General features: G+C 40.4%; 1 protein-coding gene across 9 annotated transcripts in view; it reads left to right on the forward strand.

Moving 5' to 3' along the window:
- The window catches only part of EBF1 (EBF transcription factor 1), a 334,110-nt gene that overhangs the window by 275,710 nt on the left and 38,523 nt on the right, over positions 1 to 19,877 (forward strand). For all 9 annotated transcript variants that reach the window (XM_073355192.1, XM_073355197.1, XM_073355193.1 and 6 more), the window contains exon 11: positions 19,714 to 19,802. In XM_073355192.1, coding sequence (XP_073211293.1) covers positions 19,714 to 19,802 — 89 coding nt within the window. The remainder of the gene's footprint in view (positions 1 to 19,713; positions 19,803 to 19,877) is intronic.

Raw genomic sequence — 19,877 nt, forward strand, 5'->3', positions numbered from 1 at the left:
TCCCTTTACTGGCTGGGGAAATTGCCCACCACTTTACCAGGATATTAAAAGTTCTCTGCAAGAGACTCCAAATAATAGTTTGGAGACACATGCTCTGACACACACAAGTATATGCTTGTATGTGGCTTCAGTTAAGACAGGACCATTATAGCTCATGAGTAAGAAATGATTATATTAAATTGTCTGAGAAAGTTTAATCAGTTTTAGTGTTTAATCTGTCACAGAATGTTTTCAGTGTCCATTTTTTTATCACCGAACTACAACTTGGATTCATTTTGCATAATTACCGTTGCCACTAAATGTATATCACCTGCTCAGTTAGGGAAGAGTTTTCAGGGAAATCTGGAAATCAATAGTAATAAAGTGAGTAAACACGGACAGTGGAATCTACCACCTTTCTGTAGCCAGCTGCTGCATCTAATGTGTTGCTGGAATTGCACTGGCAGCTCCAAAGTAAGCAGGACCCTATTGCACTGGAATGATCTTTGAGCGCATAGCAAAAAAATAGACGTTTTTAAATCGAAGAAATTCTCCAAAGCTCTTTTTCTGCACCCTGGCTTCCGTTTGTGCCGGTATTTGCGCTTGATTTGCACAGTCAGTTGAAACCCATCGGGCCAAATGATAGGCTGTTGCTGCTCGAGTGTGCAACACAAGGAGATGGTGCAAAGAGCGCCTTCTCCTTTCCCCCGCCAATCCATTGGGTCCTCTAGACACAGCTGGAATCCTTGAGCTCAGAGCGGGCTGACTTTTCTCTCACTTACGTTCTGTCCTTCCATTAGCTTCAGTAGAGGATGATGAGGCCCAGCAAATGGGTGGACTTCACAGATCTAGCGCCTCTGTGTGCACTGTCCTGTGCAAAGGGAGTGGGAAAGCAGTCGGGGTGTATCCCCACCTCACAGCCAGCCGTGCAATGGAACAGATCTCGAACCTTCTTCAGGAGTGTCACTGCGGCTGTGCTGTCCTCCTGGCAGGTGCTCAGACACTCAGGAGATGGGCATGGGATAAGAATTTAAAGAGCAGAAATTCAGGGCTGTGTCTTATTGCCTTAATCTAGCCCCTCTTTATATGCAAAGCTGATTTCACCTTCTGACCTCCGAAGTTGGGTAATGAAACTCATGTGTCTGATCTAATCAGTATGGTACATCAGGAGCAGGATCGTAAATCAATGTATTGTTGGAAACTCAGCTGCCTGCAAAGTGCAGCATTATCTGAGCACCTCACAGTGGTTAATGCATTTATTCTAATACCCCCAACATGGGGAGGTAGGGAAGTGCAATTGTTCCCATTTTACAGGTGGGTAACTGACACCCAGATCCTCAAAGGCACCTGACTCCCATTGATTTCAAGTGGTAGTTAGGCTAGTTTCTCAGGCCCAAATCCTCAAAGATATTTAGTTGCCTAACGTCAAACTGGAAATCTGCGGCAGAGCAGGGAATTAAATCTGGCTCTCCGAGTTCCATGTAGCATCCTAACCACTGAACCATCCTTCCCCTTCCTTATGTTTATGCAAACAATTCTGTACATAATGAGCAATTTTCATTTCTAGTTCTAAACATGTAGCCCACTGGAGATAAAAATCTATGTATATAATATACTATGATTTCTGTGTATGATCTGTTGCAGTTCAGTTATCTGTATAGTTTTTTTACTCAATGATAGAGTTCTGTTTTGCTGTTCTGAGAGATGAAGATCATCTAACGATTTTTAGGCTAGAGCTGTGCTGTGAATCACAGGGCAGGTTTTACATCTTTATTTAAATAGTGCCTCATCTTACCTAAACTTAAGAATGATATAATTACTGTTCAGATTAAAATAATTTTTGCTACCTCATAATTTGAAACTGAATACTAATTAGTTTTGGAGTGGGTTTTTTTGTTGATGTTCAGTATTCACAGCTTTGGGCACTATTTTGTTGATGCACAGTGGTGTGATGACATTATGGTAGTCATTAGAACTGGAGTGAGAAACAGGAAAAAGACTTCAGGAGCCAATGAGAAGTTGCTTCCATTTTGTCAAGTTCATGACTTGTCCATTTTTCATGACATTTTTAAACCAAAATTTTATCAAAATCGTTAAATGTTTTTTGTTTACCTGAAAACAAATTTTCTTACCAAAACTGGATTTCAGTAAACAAAATTTCAATAATAAATTTCTAAAAAAATTCAATACATTTTTCAATAAATATTTGATACATTTTTATTAAAAATATAATGAAAAAATTCATATAAAATGGACAATGTTGATAACAAAATGTTCAGTGGGAAATTTGTTTTTGAAAAGAGGCTATTTTTTTACCAAAAATTCTCCCTTTTTAGTGCAAAACATTTCAACAGCTCTAGACTAAATCAGTCCATCAAGAGGATACCTGTAGGTGGGTGAATATATGTGGATAACATTGCTAATTCCTACTCCTTTGCAAAGAATGCTCAAATAAATTTGTTAGTCTCTAAGGTGCCACAAGTCCTCCTTTTCTTTTTGCGAATACAGACTAACACGGTTGCTACTCTGTAACCTAGCAAAGAATGGTGTACTGTGTATCAAATAAACAACAATGCAAATTGGAGAATCAACAATGTTTCTTTCACATACAACATACGTCTCTTTACATTCATCAGTGGCGCCAGAATACGCCGATCATTTTAGATGGGGCAGCTAGATAAGAAAACTGTTAGATTTGAGGTACTGTAACTTTCCCTCTTATGTCCTCTGGTTCTGCCATGTATGTTCTAGATGATAAACCGTGATGGCGGGAGTGAAGTAAGACAAATGTGAACAGAGTGAAATGTGCAATTATTTTTACTGCCTCACTTATTGTTATTCCTTTTCTCTTATGTCTGTGAGGCTCCAGTTTCCAGCTTAGTGTCCTCTCTGTAGGCACATTTCAAGGCTATTTAACTAGGATTCGGGGGCAGAATTGCATTATTTGTTGATTCCTTTGCAATTGACTTGGCAAGGTGATCTTGGTGTTGACAATTTAGCAAGTGCAGCGTTATTTGTCTGTTCCATGTTCGGCCCCAGAATGCTCATTTTGTCGTGAACAAGAAGACTTAATAGGGCTGCCTTGGCCCTATCAGTCCCCCACCTTCCCATTGCTGAATCTCACATTCCTTGTAAGCACAGCGCTGAGACGAGACTCACCAGCAGAGCTTCTGTGCAAATGGGTCATTAATGGTTTGAGAATCTGAAGATGGTTAACTCATCTGTGCAGTCAATTAAGATGAGTTTTTCAGTTAACAGGCACCCTGGGAAGAAATGAGTTACTTTCATTTCTGGGATTATGAGCACTTAATGAAGAAAGCATATCAGAATTCTACCCAGGCTGCACAAGATAACCCCAAAATGCAACATCGTGGTTTTTTTTAATTTGTTCGACTAAGAAAAACCTGCCAGGTGAGAAGGAGAAAGCAATGCTTATGTGAATTGTCCTGCGGGTGATGAGCAATGGAGAACTGAGCCACGGGCCATAAATTAAAATGGCTGCACATGCAAAGGCAAAGGTCACTTGTTAATTTTCTCAACCCACCGTGTCTAGCCCTCCCTCTGCTTCTATTTGTCTATTTTAAAATAATATTTCAAAGTTTCCTTTAGTTAAAAAAATTGCCGTGGTTTTCCTCTTGGGATTGTTTTTTTGTAAACTGAGGATATCAGTTGTAAAGTTGGTGCATCTGGTTAAAATTCAGTGCCAACCTTTTGCCATCAGATAGGCATATCCTGAAAAATAGGCCACATCCTCAGCTGGTATTAATTGGCATAGCTCAAGCAAAGTTAATAAGGCTGTTTTGATTGACACCATCTGAAGATCTGGCCCAGTGATTTTAAGTTCTGTCTGTGTTGGACTGAAATCCCTAGCTAATGAACCCCTGGATTCTCCTGAAATGTGAAATATGTTTCATCCCAGTTCTTTGTGTTTCTATCTCCATTGTTGGAGCTCATTGAAGAGATGTGTCCTGAAAGGGCCATTTATTTTTTTAGCACAAACACACCTCTTCTGCATATTGTGTCATCTGAAAATCTACTTACCCAAAGCCCAGGAGCATTATGTGATTGTTGGTTTTTAAGACTGAATAAGTCACTTCCCATATCATCCTCAGATGTGTAACTGATAGAGAGCTAGCTAGCAATATGTGTTTTTACACACACACCTGATAACATAAAGGTAGCATTGCAAACTTTAGCACTCAGGAACATTATGTGGATTTGAAACAATCCCCGGAGAATTTTGGTTCTCTTAAAAAAAAGTATTTTGGCAGCTTTTAACAGATATAATCCATCTCCCATATATTTTCAAACCACTTAAAGGAAAACTGCTCCCATCTACTCTATAGGAAAATTTGATTTGCCATACTAGATCAGACCAGTGGTCCATCAAATCCAGTTTCCTGCCTTTGGCAGGTATCCTGTAACTGATTACGTAAATGTTTCATGTCAATTTAGCAGTGCTGTTCATGAAAGGGAATTTCTTCCTGACCCCTACAGAGATCCATTATGCCATGATACAGGAGATTTGAGAACACATTGGTGACATTAGCTTGCGGTACTACAAATATTAATGATCACAAAATTATCCAGGTCTTTCTCAGCTCCAATCACTGTATTTGACTTGATAATATCCTGCAGCAGTGGATTATAACAAGGTCAGCTCCTAGACTGCTGCGCTGGGCATCACAAAATGGGGAAGAGATGGCCAGCCCTCGGTGGAGATAGAGGTGGTTAGGGACTATTTAGAAAAGCTGGACTTGCACAAGTCCATGGGGCCGGACGAGTTGCATCCAAGAGTGCTGAAGGAATTGGTGGCTGTGATTGCAGAGCCATTGGCCATTATCTTTGAAAACTCGTGGCGAACCGGGGAAGTCCCGGATGACTGGAAAAAGGCTAATGTAGTGCCAATCTTTAAAAAAGGGAAGAAGGAGGATCCTGGGAACTACAGGCCAGTCAGCCTCACCTCAGTCCCTGGAAAAATCATGGAGCAGGTCCTCAAAGAATCAATCCTGATGCACTTGCATGAGAGGAAAGTGATCAGGAACAGCCAGCATGGATTCACCAAGGGAAGGTCATGCCTGACTAATCTAATCGCCTTTTATGATGAGATTACTGGTTCTGTGGATGAAGGGAAAGCAGTGGATGTATTGTTTCTTGACTTTAGCAAAGCTTTTGACACGGTCTCCCACAGTATTCTTGTCAGCAAGTTAAGGAAGTATGGGCTGGATGAATGCACTATAAGGTGGGTAGAAAGCTGGCTAAATTGTCGGGCTCAATGGGTAGTGATCAATGGCTCCATGTCTAGTTGGCAGCCGGTATCAAGTGGAGTGCCCCAAGGGTCGGTCCTGGGGCTGGTTTTGTTCAATATCTTCATAAATGATCTGGAGGATGGTGTGGATTGCACTCTCAGCAAATTTGCAGATGATACTAAACTGGGAGGAGTGGTAGATACGCTGGAGGGGAGGGATAGGATACAAAAGGACCTAGACAAATTGGAGGATTGGGCCAAAAGAAATCTGATGAGGTTCAATAAGGATAAGTGCAGGGTCCTGCACTTAGGACGGAAGAATCCAATGCACCGCTACAGACTAGGGACCGAATGGCTAGACAGCAGTTCTGCTGAAAAGGACGTAGGGGTTACAGTGGATGAGAAGCTGGATATGAGTCAGCAGTGTGCCCTTGTTGCCAAGAAGGCCAATGGCATTTTGGGATGTATAAGTAGGGGCATAGCGAGCAGATCGAGGGACGTGATCGTTCCCCTCTATTCGACATTGGTGAGGCCTCATCTGGAGTACTGTGTCCAGTTTTGGGCCCCACACTACAAGAAGGATGTGGATAAATTGGAGAGAGTCCAGCGAAGGGCAACAAAAATGATTAGGGGTCTGGAACACATGACTTATGAGGAGAGGCTGAGGGAGCTGGGATTGTTTAGCCTGCAGAAGAGAAGAATGAGGAGGGATTTGATAGCTGCTTTCAACTACCTGAAAGGGGGTTCCAAAGAGGATGGCTCTAGACTGTTCTCAATGGTAGCAGATGACAGAACGAGGAGTAATGGTCTCAAGTTGCAGTGGGGGAGGTTTAGATTGGATATTAGGAAAAACTTTTTCACTAGGAGGGTGGTGAAACACTGGAATGCGTTACCTAGGGAGGTGGTAGAATCTCCTTCCTTAGAGGTTTTTAAGGTCAGGCTTGACAAAGCCCTGGCTGGGATGATTTAACTGGGAATTGGTCCTGCTTCGAGCAGGGGGTTGGACTAGATGACCTTCTGGGGTCCCTTCCAACCCTGATATTCTATGATTCTATGATATAGGCTGAATATACAGCTGTGTGAGGGAACATTTGTTTATTTATTCTACAGTCTCCAGCCATTAATTTAATCCAGAGTCTTTTCATTATCTTAACGAGACATTGGATAGTTTTCACCATATCCTCCTTCATTTTAGATTTCTCTTGCACGTGTTCTCTAATCCCTCTCCTTCCCACAATAAATGATTGTTTTTTGTGGTCTTTCATCATTCTTCAATTTCCGCCATACTCCCACCCTTCTCTTTCTGTGGACTGCTGCAATTTGCACTCTTCTTACAGTGAGGTTTACAAAACTGGACACACTGTTCTAGATATACTGCTTATTGTCGTCCAATAACATTCCTTATAACGTTGGCGTGGCTTCAAAGGGACTACTAAATCACGCAGATGTGTAAGTGTCTTTGCTGAATGGGGCACTCAATTTTTTACAAGCCAAAGTTCCAGACACAGTTATAGAGCAATATGACAGCTTGCTCCATTTAGAATTGAAAAACATGACTCCATTCTTTTAGCCCTTCCCCCCAAAGCACTTGCTATGCAAAAAGGTTTCCGTATTAGTTCTGCAGTTCTTGTACAGTCAGCAAACCAATACCATAAAACTGATATTCCTTTTTAGAGTGGAACCTGCTTCACCCTGCCACTCCTACACCCAGGCTTGCTGCTGTTGTGTAGCGATTCTGCTAATGGGCGGTGGCTGCTGCTGCTGCTAAACATTGCACTTTGTGTTGTGAAACTCTCAAGGGTCTTACTGGAGAAAACTATAATTTGATGGCAGCAACAAAAGCATGTTAAAGGGATGGTCCCTAACGGTAGGATCCAACCAATAGAAGTGTATTGGGACTTCTGCTTCACTTTAATGCAATAGCTACCCCTCTCATTAATAGCTGTATAGCAAGATTTTGCATACATTTCCTTGATCCATCTCAACTATTTGTTCACTCACTCAGCATATGAGTCTACAATAAATAGTATATATACTCTGGGCCATTCTCTATTTTCACATATTTGGTACTTATCTCAGATTTTTTTTCTTATAATTGAATCAAAAAATCCTTTTAAATCGCAATAGACCTGTCTGGAAAATAGTTGCTAACCTCCAGTTCTCCTTGTGCCATAAGATAGCAGAGTATGGAGAATATGGACCCTGAAATAGTCCAGGAGATAAGAAACTTGTGTGGGCAAAACAAAGTATCTACTGATAAATCTCACTTTGGTGTGTTAAAATTGGAGCCTCTAATTGTTGCTCACACACACACACACACCTCCCTACCTACATTTACACCTCCAATGCCTCTCATTTCCAGGCAGGGACTCATTTTGCTCCCAAAATTACCTTTTCCCCCCCAGATATTTGGTGTCCCCTCACTTCTATTATTGAAAATTATTGACATCACAGGTAAAAAATTTTGAACTGGAGATAACAGGGCATTACAAAAGAGGAGAGACTCTCTCAATGTTTTAAGGTTCTTGGATGAATCTTTGTTTTGGATTTCTCAGTTTGGTTCTTTGTCCCACTTTAGGGCCTTGGCAGGTTGAGAGCTATGCCAGAGTAAACTATTCAGAAATAAACAGTTTTCAAAGGGGCACCATGCCATTAAAATCATCAAGAACCAAGCATGGCTCTAATTTCAACCGAAGAAGCCTCTGTTTCAAAATAAGGGTCAATGGTTCCCTGCTTCTCCATCCCCCACAAACGCTGTCCGTCAGCTGTGAATGAAGTACAGGGCTATGCTTACGTGGCACTTGCTGATTAGGAGACATTAGTAGTGCTGAAAATGGTATGCGGCCCACTGATGTTGAGAGCATTAATTAAATGGGGGCCTGACTCTAGAATCTGGAGACTTTGAACTATGTCACTATGTTCAAAATAGGCCAGGGTGGTAATGGCAGAAAGTCATTTTTATCTGACAGCTGTTCAGTGGTATATGTTGCATAAACTGTTGGCTTTGGATCAGTTCTTAGTAGACAGGTATCTACATAAAAAAAATCACTACTGGCAGCCTTATCTCGGCAGAAATGCTATGGGTAGAGTAGGCAGAGAGAGGAAGGATGTGCTAGTGACTGGCGTGTTTAGTGGGGACTTGGGTCAAGACTTTGCAGTATTGCATATAGGCCCCTGGACATTAGAGAGACAAGGCGGGTGACATGCTATCAAACTTTCAAACTGCACTGAGCTCTTCTTCAAGTCAATATAACCTAGGCTCCTACTAGTGGGTTTTCAAAAGTGTCTGTAACGAGCAGGTGAGCCACCGAAGTCCCTTTTGAAAATTGTACTTAGCCACCTGTATCACTGAGGCTTTGCAATGCTGAGCACAGCAATGCCTAAATACCTTTAAAAATCTGGACCTTGGTCTCTCTGGGGCCCAGGTCCCCACATGTCAAATGGGGGTAATAGGGGTGTAGGGAAGATAAATACAGTAAAGATTGTGACACACTCAGAGATTGTCAATCTGGTATCTTTTAGGATCATTGCATTCACTTGGAGGGGGGAGGGATTAAATTAAAATCATAGTTATGATCCCTTCATACTTTGCATATTGTTTATTACACCAATTCAGTAGTCATTTGGAGGGTCCAGTCATGGTACCACATACAAATACATTTGCCCACCGCCAGTTGTCTGCATTGGTTAATTAATTAATTTCAGTTAAATTGTTTTCTTTATCTAGTTGTTTATTTTTAATTTTCTTAGTGTCCACTACCCCCAGTGGATTAAATTAAGTCAGCCACACAGACAGCCACCTTTTCAGTGAAAATTAATTTAAGAGCCATGGGTAGGATTTATTGTCAATTTTACAAAGTCTAGAAGAATAGCTAAAGCAGTATTTAGTTCTGCCCTGAGATAGGGCTAGTCAGTATTTAAGTTAAAAGGAGCACACCATCTTTAAACAGGCTTTGGTAGGGTTTTCTTAGCTATTGAGCCTAACTCTGTGATCTCCCCTGCTGTGAGCCATGAGTTGCTTGTAGGCTTGTTCTGAGAGAGTAATAAGTATTGTTGTTTAGCAATTGTGTTGTTGAAATTCAGCTCCACTATGTCTGACAGTATTTATCTAAAATACTTTCCCGGTTTGTGTTCAAGTTCCAGTAAACCGTGTCTTATTGTGCGACCTTTTCATTTTCCAGTGAAAAGGGATCAGCTCGTCAGATAAAAGCTACAAGCCGTAGTACAGGAAAAATGCGTGCTCAGAAAATCCGAGCATGATTGAAAACAAGATGTGTTAAATCAATGCGGTTTATCGCCTGCCTATTCCTGGCAATTGCTGTTCTAAGCTCATTCTGAGCACACACTAGATGATAAAAGTATAGTGTCACAGTGCTCACTGGGGTGTGAGGGCAGGGAAACATGTTTATCAGGCAGGCTGGTATGGTTTTTTTCCCACTTGATAACAGTTATTGTCAAAACTCTTTGGGAAGAAATCGGAACAATTATAGAAGTGAGTAATATTCCTGCTGTTAAAGTCTGAGGCCACTGAGAGGTCTAGAATTATAGATTTCCCCCAAATATTACAAACCGCAGACAAACCTGTTTTAGTTGTAATCACTTTAATACTGTATCATCCATTATACAGTCAAAATGACCTGTCTGCTTTCTTCTGAGCACGTAACCTTTTAATTATGTTGCATGCCCAAATCAAAGATAATGTTCAAAAATAAAGATGCATGGAAGCCTGGAAGCTTTAGTTTTCTCGAGGGATTTAATCTTAATTTAGATCTTTAATATAACTTCATAACTAAGCCTCCTGGAAGGTCAGTTTCTTCCAAGAACATCACACACGGTTCACAGGAGGCTTATTACAGTTGTGGGGCGGGGAGAGGGTGCACTTTTTCATAGGGGTTGTCTGCCAGTGCCCCACTTCCCATCTCAGAGGCAAGGATGGGGGAAATGATTGCTGGCATAGTTCCCCTTTCCTCCCCAAGTAGAGACTTGTCATTGGACTGACATCCACGGGCAAAGGAAGGCAGAATTTTAAGACGTACTGTAGCAATGATCCTTGACTTTCAGTAAGGGACGTTGTGTTATTTATGTAGCCTTTGGTCTTGAATATTTCTTTTACCAAATGGCAAGTGAGGATATAAGAATTAAGTTCAGGCTAAGCTTTCACATCTTAAGGTCAGTGTGTATGTGTAGGATAGGTGCAGAGGCTTGTACTCAGACAAAAAGAAAAGGCACCTTAGAGACTAACAAATTTATTTGAGCAGACAAAGTTCTCCATTACACAAGGGGTTGAATGGAGTTACTTCTGACTTACAGTTCTGTTAAAGGAGCAGAATCAGGCCTCTTATAATTCGCAAAGAGAGTAGACAAGAGATGGTCGGATTTGCAAAGAAGGAAAGGTTAAAAATAAAGCATTTCCTCAAAGCAACTCATTAGAAGCTTGAAAATGTATATTGATGAAGTGAAAATAGGGCTTTTCTTACAGAATGATGGGTTGCCGCCTCTCTTTCTCTCTATTTCAGCCAAGACCTTGCAAAAAATGGCTGCTGGGCTCTCAGCACTTTTGAAAAAGAGCCTAAATATGGACTTTGGAGCCGAACCATGGGCACCCATTTTTAAAACCTGTGGCCTCTTTGTCTAACTATATATTCACTTAAACAGAGTGGGAGTCCCCTGAGATCTGCGCTTTTCCAGCAAAGTCGTTTGCAGCGAAGTCGTCTTGCATTTTTTCATGAGTTTCCAGAATATGTTCCAGACAAATGGAAAATATTTATCTGAAAATGCTGTTTCTGCCCTGTTGGTGGAGATTGCAAAGTATCTCAATTAACCCAATATCCTCCTGACTGGAGTCAGTAACTAACGAATGTAACTTCTGTAAGCCTTTATGTTCTATGTACTGGTGCCCGAGCCTGTGCTACCAAGCTTTTTTAAACTTTTGTTAAAGGATCCAGAAACTTGTTTGATGCATGAAACCACATGATTTATCAGGTTCTTTTAGAGCCAGATCTCATCCATTGAGGCAAGAAGACAATGGAACAGTGAAAGGCAAAGGAATTAGCTTGGAAAATGGCAAATCATTCAGTTTTTCCACGTACCCAGATTGCAGCTGGGTCAGAGGTTAGCATTCAGAGTTAATGTATTTTGAGAATTTTATCATAAAATCACTGGCATTCAAGTGCTGCAGGAATGGGAACCAATATATGAACCTGAACAGACAGATCTTGTAATTTCAATGTTTAACTTTCAGCATTTATTTGGGGCCAAGTCTTGCATTTCTTACACACTCAAAATCACCACAGAACACCCTTGGAAGTGTAGTTTCAAAAGGAATCCCGGACCAAGCACTTAGGTACTGAAAGTGCAGAAAAATTGCCACCATAAAAAAAAATCACATTGTGTAACGTGCCTCTGAAGCTGGCCCATTTCACCATTAGTTCAATAAAGAACAGTCGCTAAGGAAACCCAGAGACCCAGGTGCTAGTCTGATCATTGGATTTGGTTCCAGAATGTTATTTATTGCTTGGCAAACATATTGGATATTTGTTTGGACATTAAATTGCAATAAAATATAAATATTTCATTTCTTAATATCTCCGTCTCTTTCTGTTTCCAGTTTAAAAAAAATGACATCATGTCACAGTACCGTTAAGAAAAGGAAATTAAACACACAAGAATATATTAAAGCAAGAGAGCCATGCAGCCATAAAAAGCAGGGAAATTCTGAGTTAGCTGTGGAATGGCCCTTCTAACACCAATTTTTCTGTCCAGGCAGTGGCTGCCCCTCCCACTTCCATTTTCCATTGCCTATGGGAATAAATACCGCTGGGAACGTTAATGGACAGGAAGCTTTACAAAAAACAAGTCATATTCACAACAACAACAACAGGAATAGCCTGAAAGCATGTGTGTTTTCATTGAAAGAACTTTAATTAGCAAAGAGAAATCTTTGCAGGGAGATTTGCAGGATACACTTTTTCATTTGACAAAAAGAAAAGGAGTACTTGTGGCACCTTGGAGACTAACAAATTAATTTGAGCATAAGCTTTCGTGAGCTACAGCTCACTTCATCAGAAAGTAGAGGAGAGCAGCATAAGAACCAATCAAGTAGAAACAGCTGTTCAGAGCGGCGGGGAGATGCGTTGCTGGAGGAGAGGACAAATGCACAGGAGAAAAAGTCCACTGTGATCCATAATATTTTTTTTCTGATGACATTCAACAGTGTGAGACCCACCTGTATCAGAGACGGTCTCTCACCTTTACTCAGTTAGGCTCAGCTGAAATGCTCTTTGTCTCCAAACAAATACCTGGAAGTTTTAGCCACTTGATCAAATGTCCAAGTGGAATGGGTTCTTCAACCAAATGAAATTTGTCATTGTTTGTCCTGACTACTGCATATTTTTTGTATATAATTTTTAATTGTTTCAGATGACTGCCGTGTGAATAGGTACATAACGTTGAGTATGGGTATCTAATCTCTGTCTAGACACTCACGTTTTCAAATTCTGTACACACCTTTGGCAAATTGTGTCATCAACTAAAGTCCGGCTGCTGCTTTGTGAACCATGCGGGCACACCCCAGCACAGCAGCCTCTTGACAATGCAGGGTCAGTGTGTGAAACTGTACTGTCCTTCTGTTTCCCTTGTAGGGGCAAATCCAAAGGAAATGGGCTTTGCATAGGACACAGGGCTTGAGGTCAAAGCATCTTCTCAGCCGTGGAACTCCAGTGGTCCCACTCTGAAGCTACTGTTGCATTGTCATGCTGCAGTGGCATTCTTTCCCTCTGGCTAGCCCCAGAGTATGTGTGTGGGGGTGGAGCTGACCTGGGATGGACCCACTTGCCATGCTCTCACCACTTACCCAGCCTGCCCTGCGTCCACTCCCTTCATGCCCGCCCCCCCAGAAAGCCCTCCGTGGTGCTACAAAAAGAAGCAATACGGAACACTAACCTGTGGTCTTTCTGCAGCCTCTTTCCTGCTCCACAAACAACCAAGGCCCTTCTGTTGGGAGTAGGACACTCTGCACCTGTGGAGCAGAGGCAAATTTTTTCCCATCACTGGTAACATATAGCTTATTATGAGTATTCTTTTCTTTTGTTGTTTGAGCTTCCTGTGTTCCTTGCCCTTTCATTCAGCCTTGCTGCTGGCTACATCTTCTGAAGCAGAGGATGTTCCCAGTTTATATAGTTAGGTGCCGGTTTCATATTGGTTTTGCACAAACAGAATAAAAGAAAAATTATGGCTGAAAAATAAAAGGAATAAATGAAGCCATGAATGCATGGGAAACAAATTAACTGGTTTTGCTTTATGCTTTGAACTCTTTGCATAATGCTTCTATGTAGTGTATGTTTATTTTTCTTCAAATAATAATGTTAAAATGTGTCTAATTCAATTATTCTCTGCATTAGCTGAATGAGTTTTCCTTGGTGAAGAGTTCTCCTAAACTACCCCAAGCTATGAGTTCCATATGATATTTGAACAGGTTCTTTTAATTGCTGATATTAAGTGTCGATCATTCTGCCATAAGTTGGCAGCATGGCTAGAGAAACAAATTCCTCTCTCAGATACATCAGACAGTCATTCAATTAACCACCAAAGTTTTATTGACACAGTAGGAATTCATTATGTGAAATATTAAAAAAATAATTAAACAACCCCCCCCCCCAAAAAAAAACCTTCCACTGTCTGGTTTAAATAAAAAAGAGGGGCAGGGACTTTTTAATATGGTGGATTATCTATATGTCTTGATTATAATGATCAACTCAATCATTGAAATTATAGTGATGGTGGAAACATTTTTCTCAAAAGTTTAAGCAGCATTTTGGTTGAAAATCAAGTTGGAGGTGGAAACATGAAAATAATGCACACTCGTGTCCTTATTTCCACAGACATTGTGTGTGTTTTTTATTAAACCCCTTTGATTTTATGAATTATGGCTTCAGATTTTCTGCATAAAGAGCTCTGTGGCTTATTCTGTTAGAATTTAATTCGAAAGAAAGTTCTTCCTCAAGGGTTTAAGAAGTAATTCATAAAATGGTAAGAATAATAAATATTGTGCCTTAACTCATAGATAGACAGATTTTGTACACTTGGGTGTAATTTTAGTTAATTCACACAAGAGACAGGTTGAAAGTTTATTGTTTGGAAGTGAGAAAAATGGCTTAAATCTCATATTTGCAAAAATGATTATATTAGCTTAAATGAAAATGCTATTCTGTTAACAACTTCAATAAGCATTACATTTGGAAAAGTATTTTAAAAAAAGTTACCTGAAGTTCATTACAACTTAAGATATATAAGTGAGCGGAAAGTACTTACTTTGATTTATATGTCTTTTGGAGGTGTAATTATTGGCTTTTTACTCACCTATGTAAAACAATATACTTTTGTAAATGGATTTCTGGCCACTTTACTCCATTTTTTTTAAAACATAAAAAGTAAGCACTGTCAATCAAATAATTTTAAGGTTTATTTCTTCTTTAGAAATGATTGATAGCCTTTTAGATTTACAAGTTGACAAGTTAAAGGGTTCTATTGGTATAATTATGTACTAAATTCATAGTCTTTCAATTTAAATGTCCTTTTAAAACCACAAGATTATCATACCTGTATTTTGAAAAGTGGGCCAGTCAGTTTGGGTTGGTATACAAATTACTTCCATTAGCCTTGGGACCTATTTGAATTTAATACAGTTTTTAAAGTTATTAGCACTTTCAATAGTACTTTTAAAAATTAAGGTAATGGGAATGCATTTTAAGTACAATATATGGTAACTTGTTTTTAATGTATGGATGGATGTCAAGAACACAAATACTGACTTTATTGCTCAGTCTGAAATTATGAAAAAAATCTTGATCACCTGCCCTCCTCCACTTTATATTAGGACACTGGGAAATGGAGAATACGTGTGGTGGAGTTCAGATGTAGAGGACAATCCAGCTCTCATTAAATATAATGCCAAATCCTTCCATTAGGCCAGAGTCTGATCTCGTGTGTTCACCGGTGTAAGTGATGGAGTTACTCCAGATTTTCACCAATGTAAATGAGATCAGAATCTGGCCCATTTCTTTGGCATTTTGATGTAATGGAGCAGGTCTTATTCATAACTGGAGGCAAAAGTTTAAGGTTGACCAAAATTACAAGTGAACTGAGTTTACTTGTCTAAATTTGAAGAAAAATGGAGGATGGCCATGGTCAAATCTATGGTGAGATGAGCAACTCAATTTTATTTTGCATTGGGTCAAAGATAATACAATTCAAATAGTTAGAGACTGAATAAGATGACAGACAATAAATGCTGCTAATGACCTGCTCCTGTAAATGGCTAAGCGCATTCTCCATCCTCACTGAAGAAAAACTGAAATCAGTTGAAGTTAAGGGTGCTCAGCACCTCTCGGGAAGCACTTAGCACCTTGTGGGATTGGACCACGGTTACTCTTTTTTTGGTTCTCCAGTTTAGAAAATAGTCCCAGGAAATACTCAGTGGATTTCTAATGTGTTGAAAGTGTGGGAAGATATGAGAAAATGACTAGTTACCTCAGAGGGGAATTTCAAAACTGGCCTCCATTTATAATATCCCAGAATTTAGTAACTACTTTCAGGAAAGATGGAGAGGGGGCAAGTGGGAAAAAACTAGATTGCCATGCAGAAGAAATGTACTTGACAGAACCTAGCTAAAATCTTTTAACACAACTTCAAGAGAAATCTCAATTAGAACTGTAGGGATGTTTAATGTCTCACACTTGAGCTATTTATTATAAATAATAATTTATTAGAAGAATTAGATACAGTTTAAGCTAGACGTATCCGCAATGAAGGGCAGTATAAGGAAATTGCTAAATAATGAGATCAGTGGTTTAAAAAATAAGTACATTGTGTCTAGATTTTTCTGCAAAATTACATGGCAGTGCTGACAATATGAGGCTAGACTGGGAAACGGAAACAAGCAAAATATCCAGAGGACTGGAAGGCTGTTATATTACTTGTTCTCAGTCATGAAGTGAAATACTATGCTTGGATGTTTCTGCATGTCAGTCTAACAAAACAACATACCACACAACAGAACCACTAACCCAGGAACCTATCCTTGCAACAAAGCCCGTTGCCAATTGTGCCCACATATCTATTCAGGGGACACCATCACAGGGCCTAATAACATCAGCCACACTATCAGAGGCTCGTTCACCTGCACATCCACCAATGTGATCTATGTCATCATGTGCCAGCAATGCCCCTCTGCCATGTACATTGGTCAAACTGGACAGTCTCTACGTAAAAGAATAAATGGACACAAATCAGATGTCAAGAATTATAACATTCATAAACCAGTCGGAGAACACTTCAATCTCTCTGGTCACGCAATCACAGACATGAAGGTCGCTATCTTAAAACAAAAAAACTTCAAATCCAGACTCCAGCGAGAAACTGCTGAACTGGAATTCATTTGCAAATTGGATACTATTAATTTAGGCTTAAATAGAGACTTGGAGTGGCTAAGGCATTATGCAAGGTAGCCTGTTTCCTCTTGTTTTTTCCTACCCCCCCCCCCCCAGATGTTCTGGTTTAACTTGGATTTAAACTTGAAGAGTGGTCAGTTTGGATGAGCTATTACCAGCAGTAGAGTGAGTTTGTGTGTGTATGGGGGTGGGGGGGATGTGAGAAAACCTGGATTTGTGCAGGAAATAGCCCAACTTGATTGTCATGCACATTGTGTAAAGAGTTGTCACTTTGGATGGGCTATCACCAGCAGGAGAGTGAATTTGTGGGGGGGGGGTGGAGGGTGAGAAAACCTGGATTTGTGCTGGAAATGGCCCACCTGATGATCACTTTAGATAAGCTATTACCAGCAGGACAGTGGGGTGGGAGGAGGTATTGGTTCATATTCTCTGTGTATATATAAAGTCTGCTGCAGTTTCCACGATATGCATCTGATGAAGTGAGCTGTAGCTCACGAAAGCTTATGCTCTAATAAATTGGTTAGTCTCTAAGGTGCCACAAGTACTCCTTTTCTTTTTATAGATGCAAAGTTTATAGCAGAATACAGACTCATAGAAATGCAGGGTGGAAGGGACCTTGAGAAGTCATCCCAGCCCCCTGCACTAAAGCAGCACCAAGTAAAGCTAGACCATCCCTGACAGGTGTTTGTGTAACCTGTACTTAAAAATCTCCAGTGATGGGGATTCCACAATCTCCCTTGGAATCCTATTCCAGTGCTTAACTATCCTTATAGCTAGAACATTTTTCCTAATATCTAAGTACATCTCCCTTGCTACTAAGCCCTTTTTCTTCTTGTCCTGCCTCCAGTGGACATGGAGAACAATTGATCACAGGCCTCTTTAACAGCCCTTAATATAGTTGAAGATTGTTATCAGGTCCCCCCTTGGTCTTCTTTTCTCAAGACTAAAACATCCAATTTTTTTTAAACTTTCCTTATAAGTCAGGTTTTCTAAACCTTTTATCATTTTTGTTGTTCTCCTCTGGACTCTTTCTAGTTTGTTTATATCTTTCCTGAAGTGTGGTGCCCAGAATTGGATACAGTACTCCAGCTGAGGCCTCACTGGTAACACCTAGACCCCAGAATGTTATTAGCTCCCGCATCACATTGTTGTGATCCCCAGATCACTTTCAGTAGTACTATCACCTAGCCAGTTACACCCCTACCCCCCACAATTTTGTCGCTGTATTGTGGAGGGATGCCCTAATACTTGGGGAACATCTCGTATTGAAAGACTGCTGGTCTGATGTTAAAACATTGTTGCAAGAGTTATTTCAGGGATACACCCAAAAGATTCCTGTTATGATGCTAGAGAAACTTCCTGATTCAGTTTAGGTGAGTAAGGGTATGAGAATCTGAGCCTTTGTTTGCAAAATCAAATACCCACCTTAGAAATGTGGTTGCCAAGAATAAAAGAATTTGAATACCCTAGAGTGGACTAACACCTGGCCTATTTGGGGGAAGATTGGCCGAAGGGACAGAGGGATTGGTTAAAATCAAATCAGTGATATTACTTTTATACTATATGTGTGCTTACTGTAAACTGTAACCTGCCGATGATGTAAAATAAACAGATATTGAAATGGCCTTTTATTAAAAATAAAAAACTCTGGCAATGTTCTTCCACTCTTACCCAGATTGAGTAGTTGTATACCCTACCTTCATGGCAGTCCCATTTTGCTTTTCACGGAGTAAGGTACTACTCAGTGTGAGTAAGAGTTGCAGAATCGGACCCTAAATCCATTGAAATGAATTAGATGATGTGACTCTAGTCACAAGAAGATAATAGTCCTCATAATGAAGCCACCATAGAAGTCAATGCAAGGTGCATTCACAGTTCAGGAGAGCTCAGAGACTGAAATGGCAGGTGTCGGTTAGGACACGCCAAGGTATGCTGACAACTGTGTAAGGAGGCTTGCGAGTGCCTGACTCTGGTTCCAGCCTGGCAGATCACTTAAACACATGCTCAAACTTTAAACATGCACTTAAGTTTCATTGACCTCAATGTTTTAAATTAAGTGTGGAGATGATAGAGACCCAGTACACCATGGTCAAGGTGAATGCAAGACGTCTTTATTTCCTGTTTTCACAGGGTCTTACCTCTGTAGGGTGTGCCCCCTTGTGGCCACACTGAACAGTGGTTCTAGACATTCACAGCTAACACCATATTTAAGCACTTGCTTGAATGCTTTGCTGAATAGGGATGGGCTAAAGCATATGCTTAAAGTTAAGCAAGTGCTCAGCTGCTCTGCTGAATCAGGGCCTCTATCAGCGCTATTAATGCCACGTTCTCAGGAGAATTTAAATCTACCTCTTCCTCCCCTTTTCCTTCGCCTTGATGACTGTGGATAAAACCTTAAAAAGGCAAATGGCAATGTTAAATGAAATAAACTCGGTGGGTGTCAGTTCAGGTGTTGATAATTTGAGGGCTGATCCTGGACCACTGAAGTCAATGGGAATTTTGCAGTTAACTTCAGTGGGTGCAGAACTGAGCCCTTGCCGTGACAAAAGTGCACAAAAGCACATGATCTCTACATACAGGTGGTACTGAATACATAATAGCATGTGAGAATGCGAGTCTCCTATGCTTTGTCCTTTTGTCTTCCAATGAAATGGGACTTTCCTTCTAACTTGAAAAGAGAAACAAATTAAATGCGGGATGCAAATCATTTATCAAATTAATTTATCAAGGCTTTCAGAGGTAGTAATTGCTCCTTACTCAGAAGCTGTTTACAAAGCCCTGAAACTTTGCAGCAACCTTGTCACAGATACTTGAGCAGGAAGGTTTTGTTTCTTTTTAAACCAAAGCCTCAAAACTAACCTCTAACAGTGCTTGAAGCAAGACTTCACAGTCATTGCTGATGTAAGTAAAAAAGAGCAATGAGAGATTTCGCTCTGATCATTTTCTGATCTGGCGATGCATTGCCAATTGTTACCCAGCATGCCTGAGCCTCCTTGCTTGACGTTTGCCATCTCATAATGGTTGTTGTTGTTGTTTCAGCCCTGAACGAGCCCACCATTGACTACGGTTTCCAAAGGTTACAGAAGGTTATCCCACGGCACCCTGGTGACCCCGAACGCTTGCCAAAGGTCAGCACCAAGTTTTGTTGGTTTTTTTTAAATATGGCAAAGGTGGGACTGGCTGGTGTTTGTTTGAAAATAAGC

This window comes from Lepidochelys kempii, chromosome 8 (genome assembly GCF_965140265.1).
Source record: "Lepidochelys kempii isolate rLepKem1 chromosome 8, rLepKem1.hap2, whole genome shotgun sequence".
In the NCBI taxonomy this organism is placed as follows: domain Eukaryota; kingdom Metazoa; phylum Chordata; order Testudines; family Cheloniidae; genus Lepidochelys; species Lepidochelys kempii.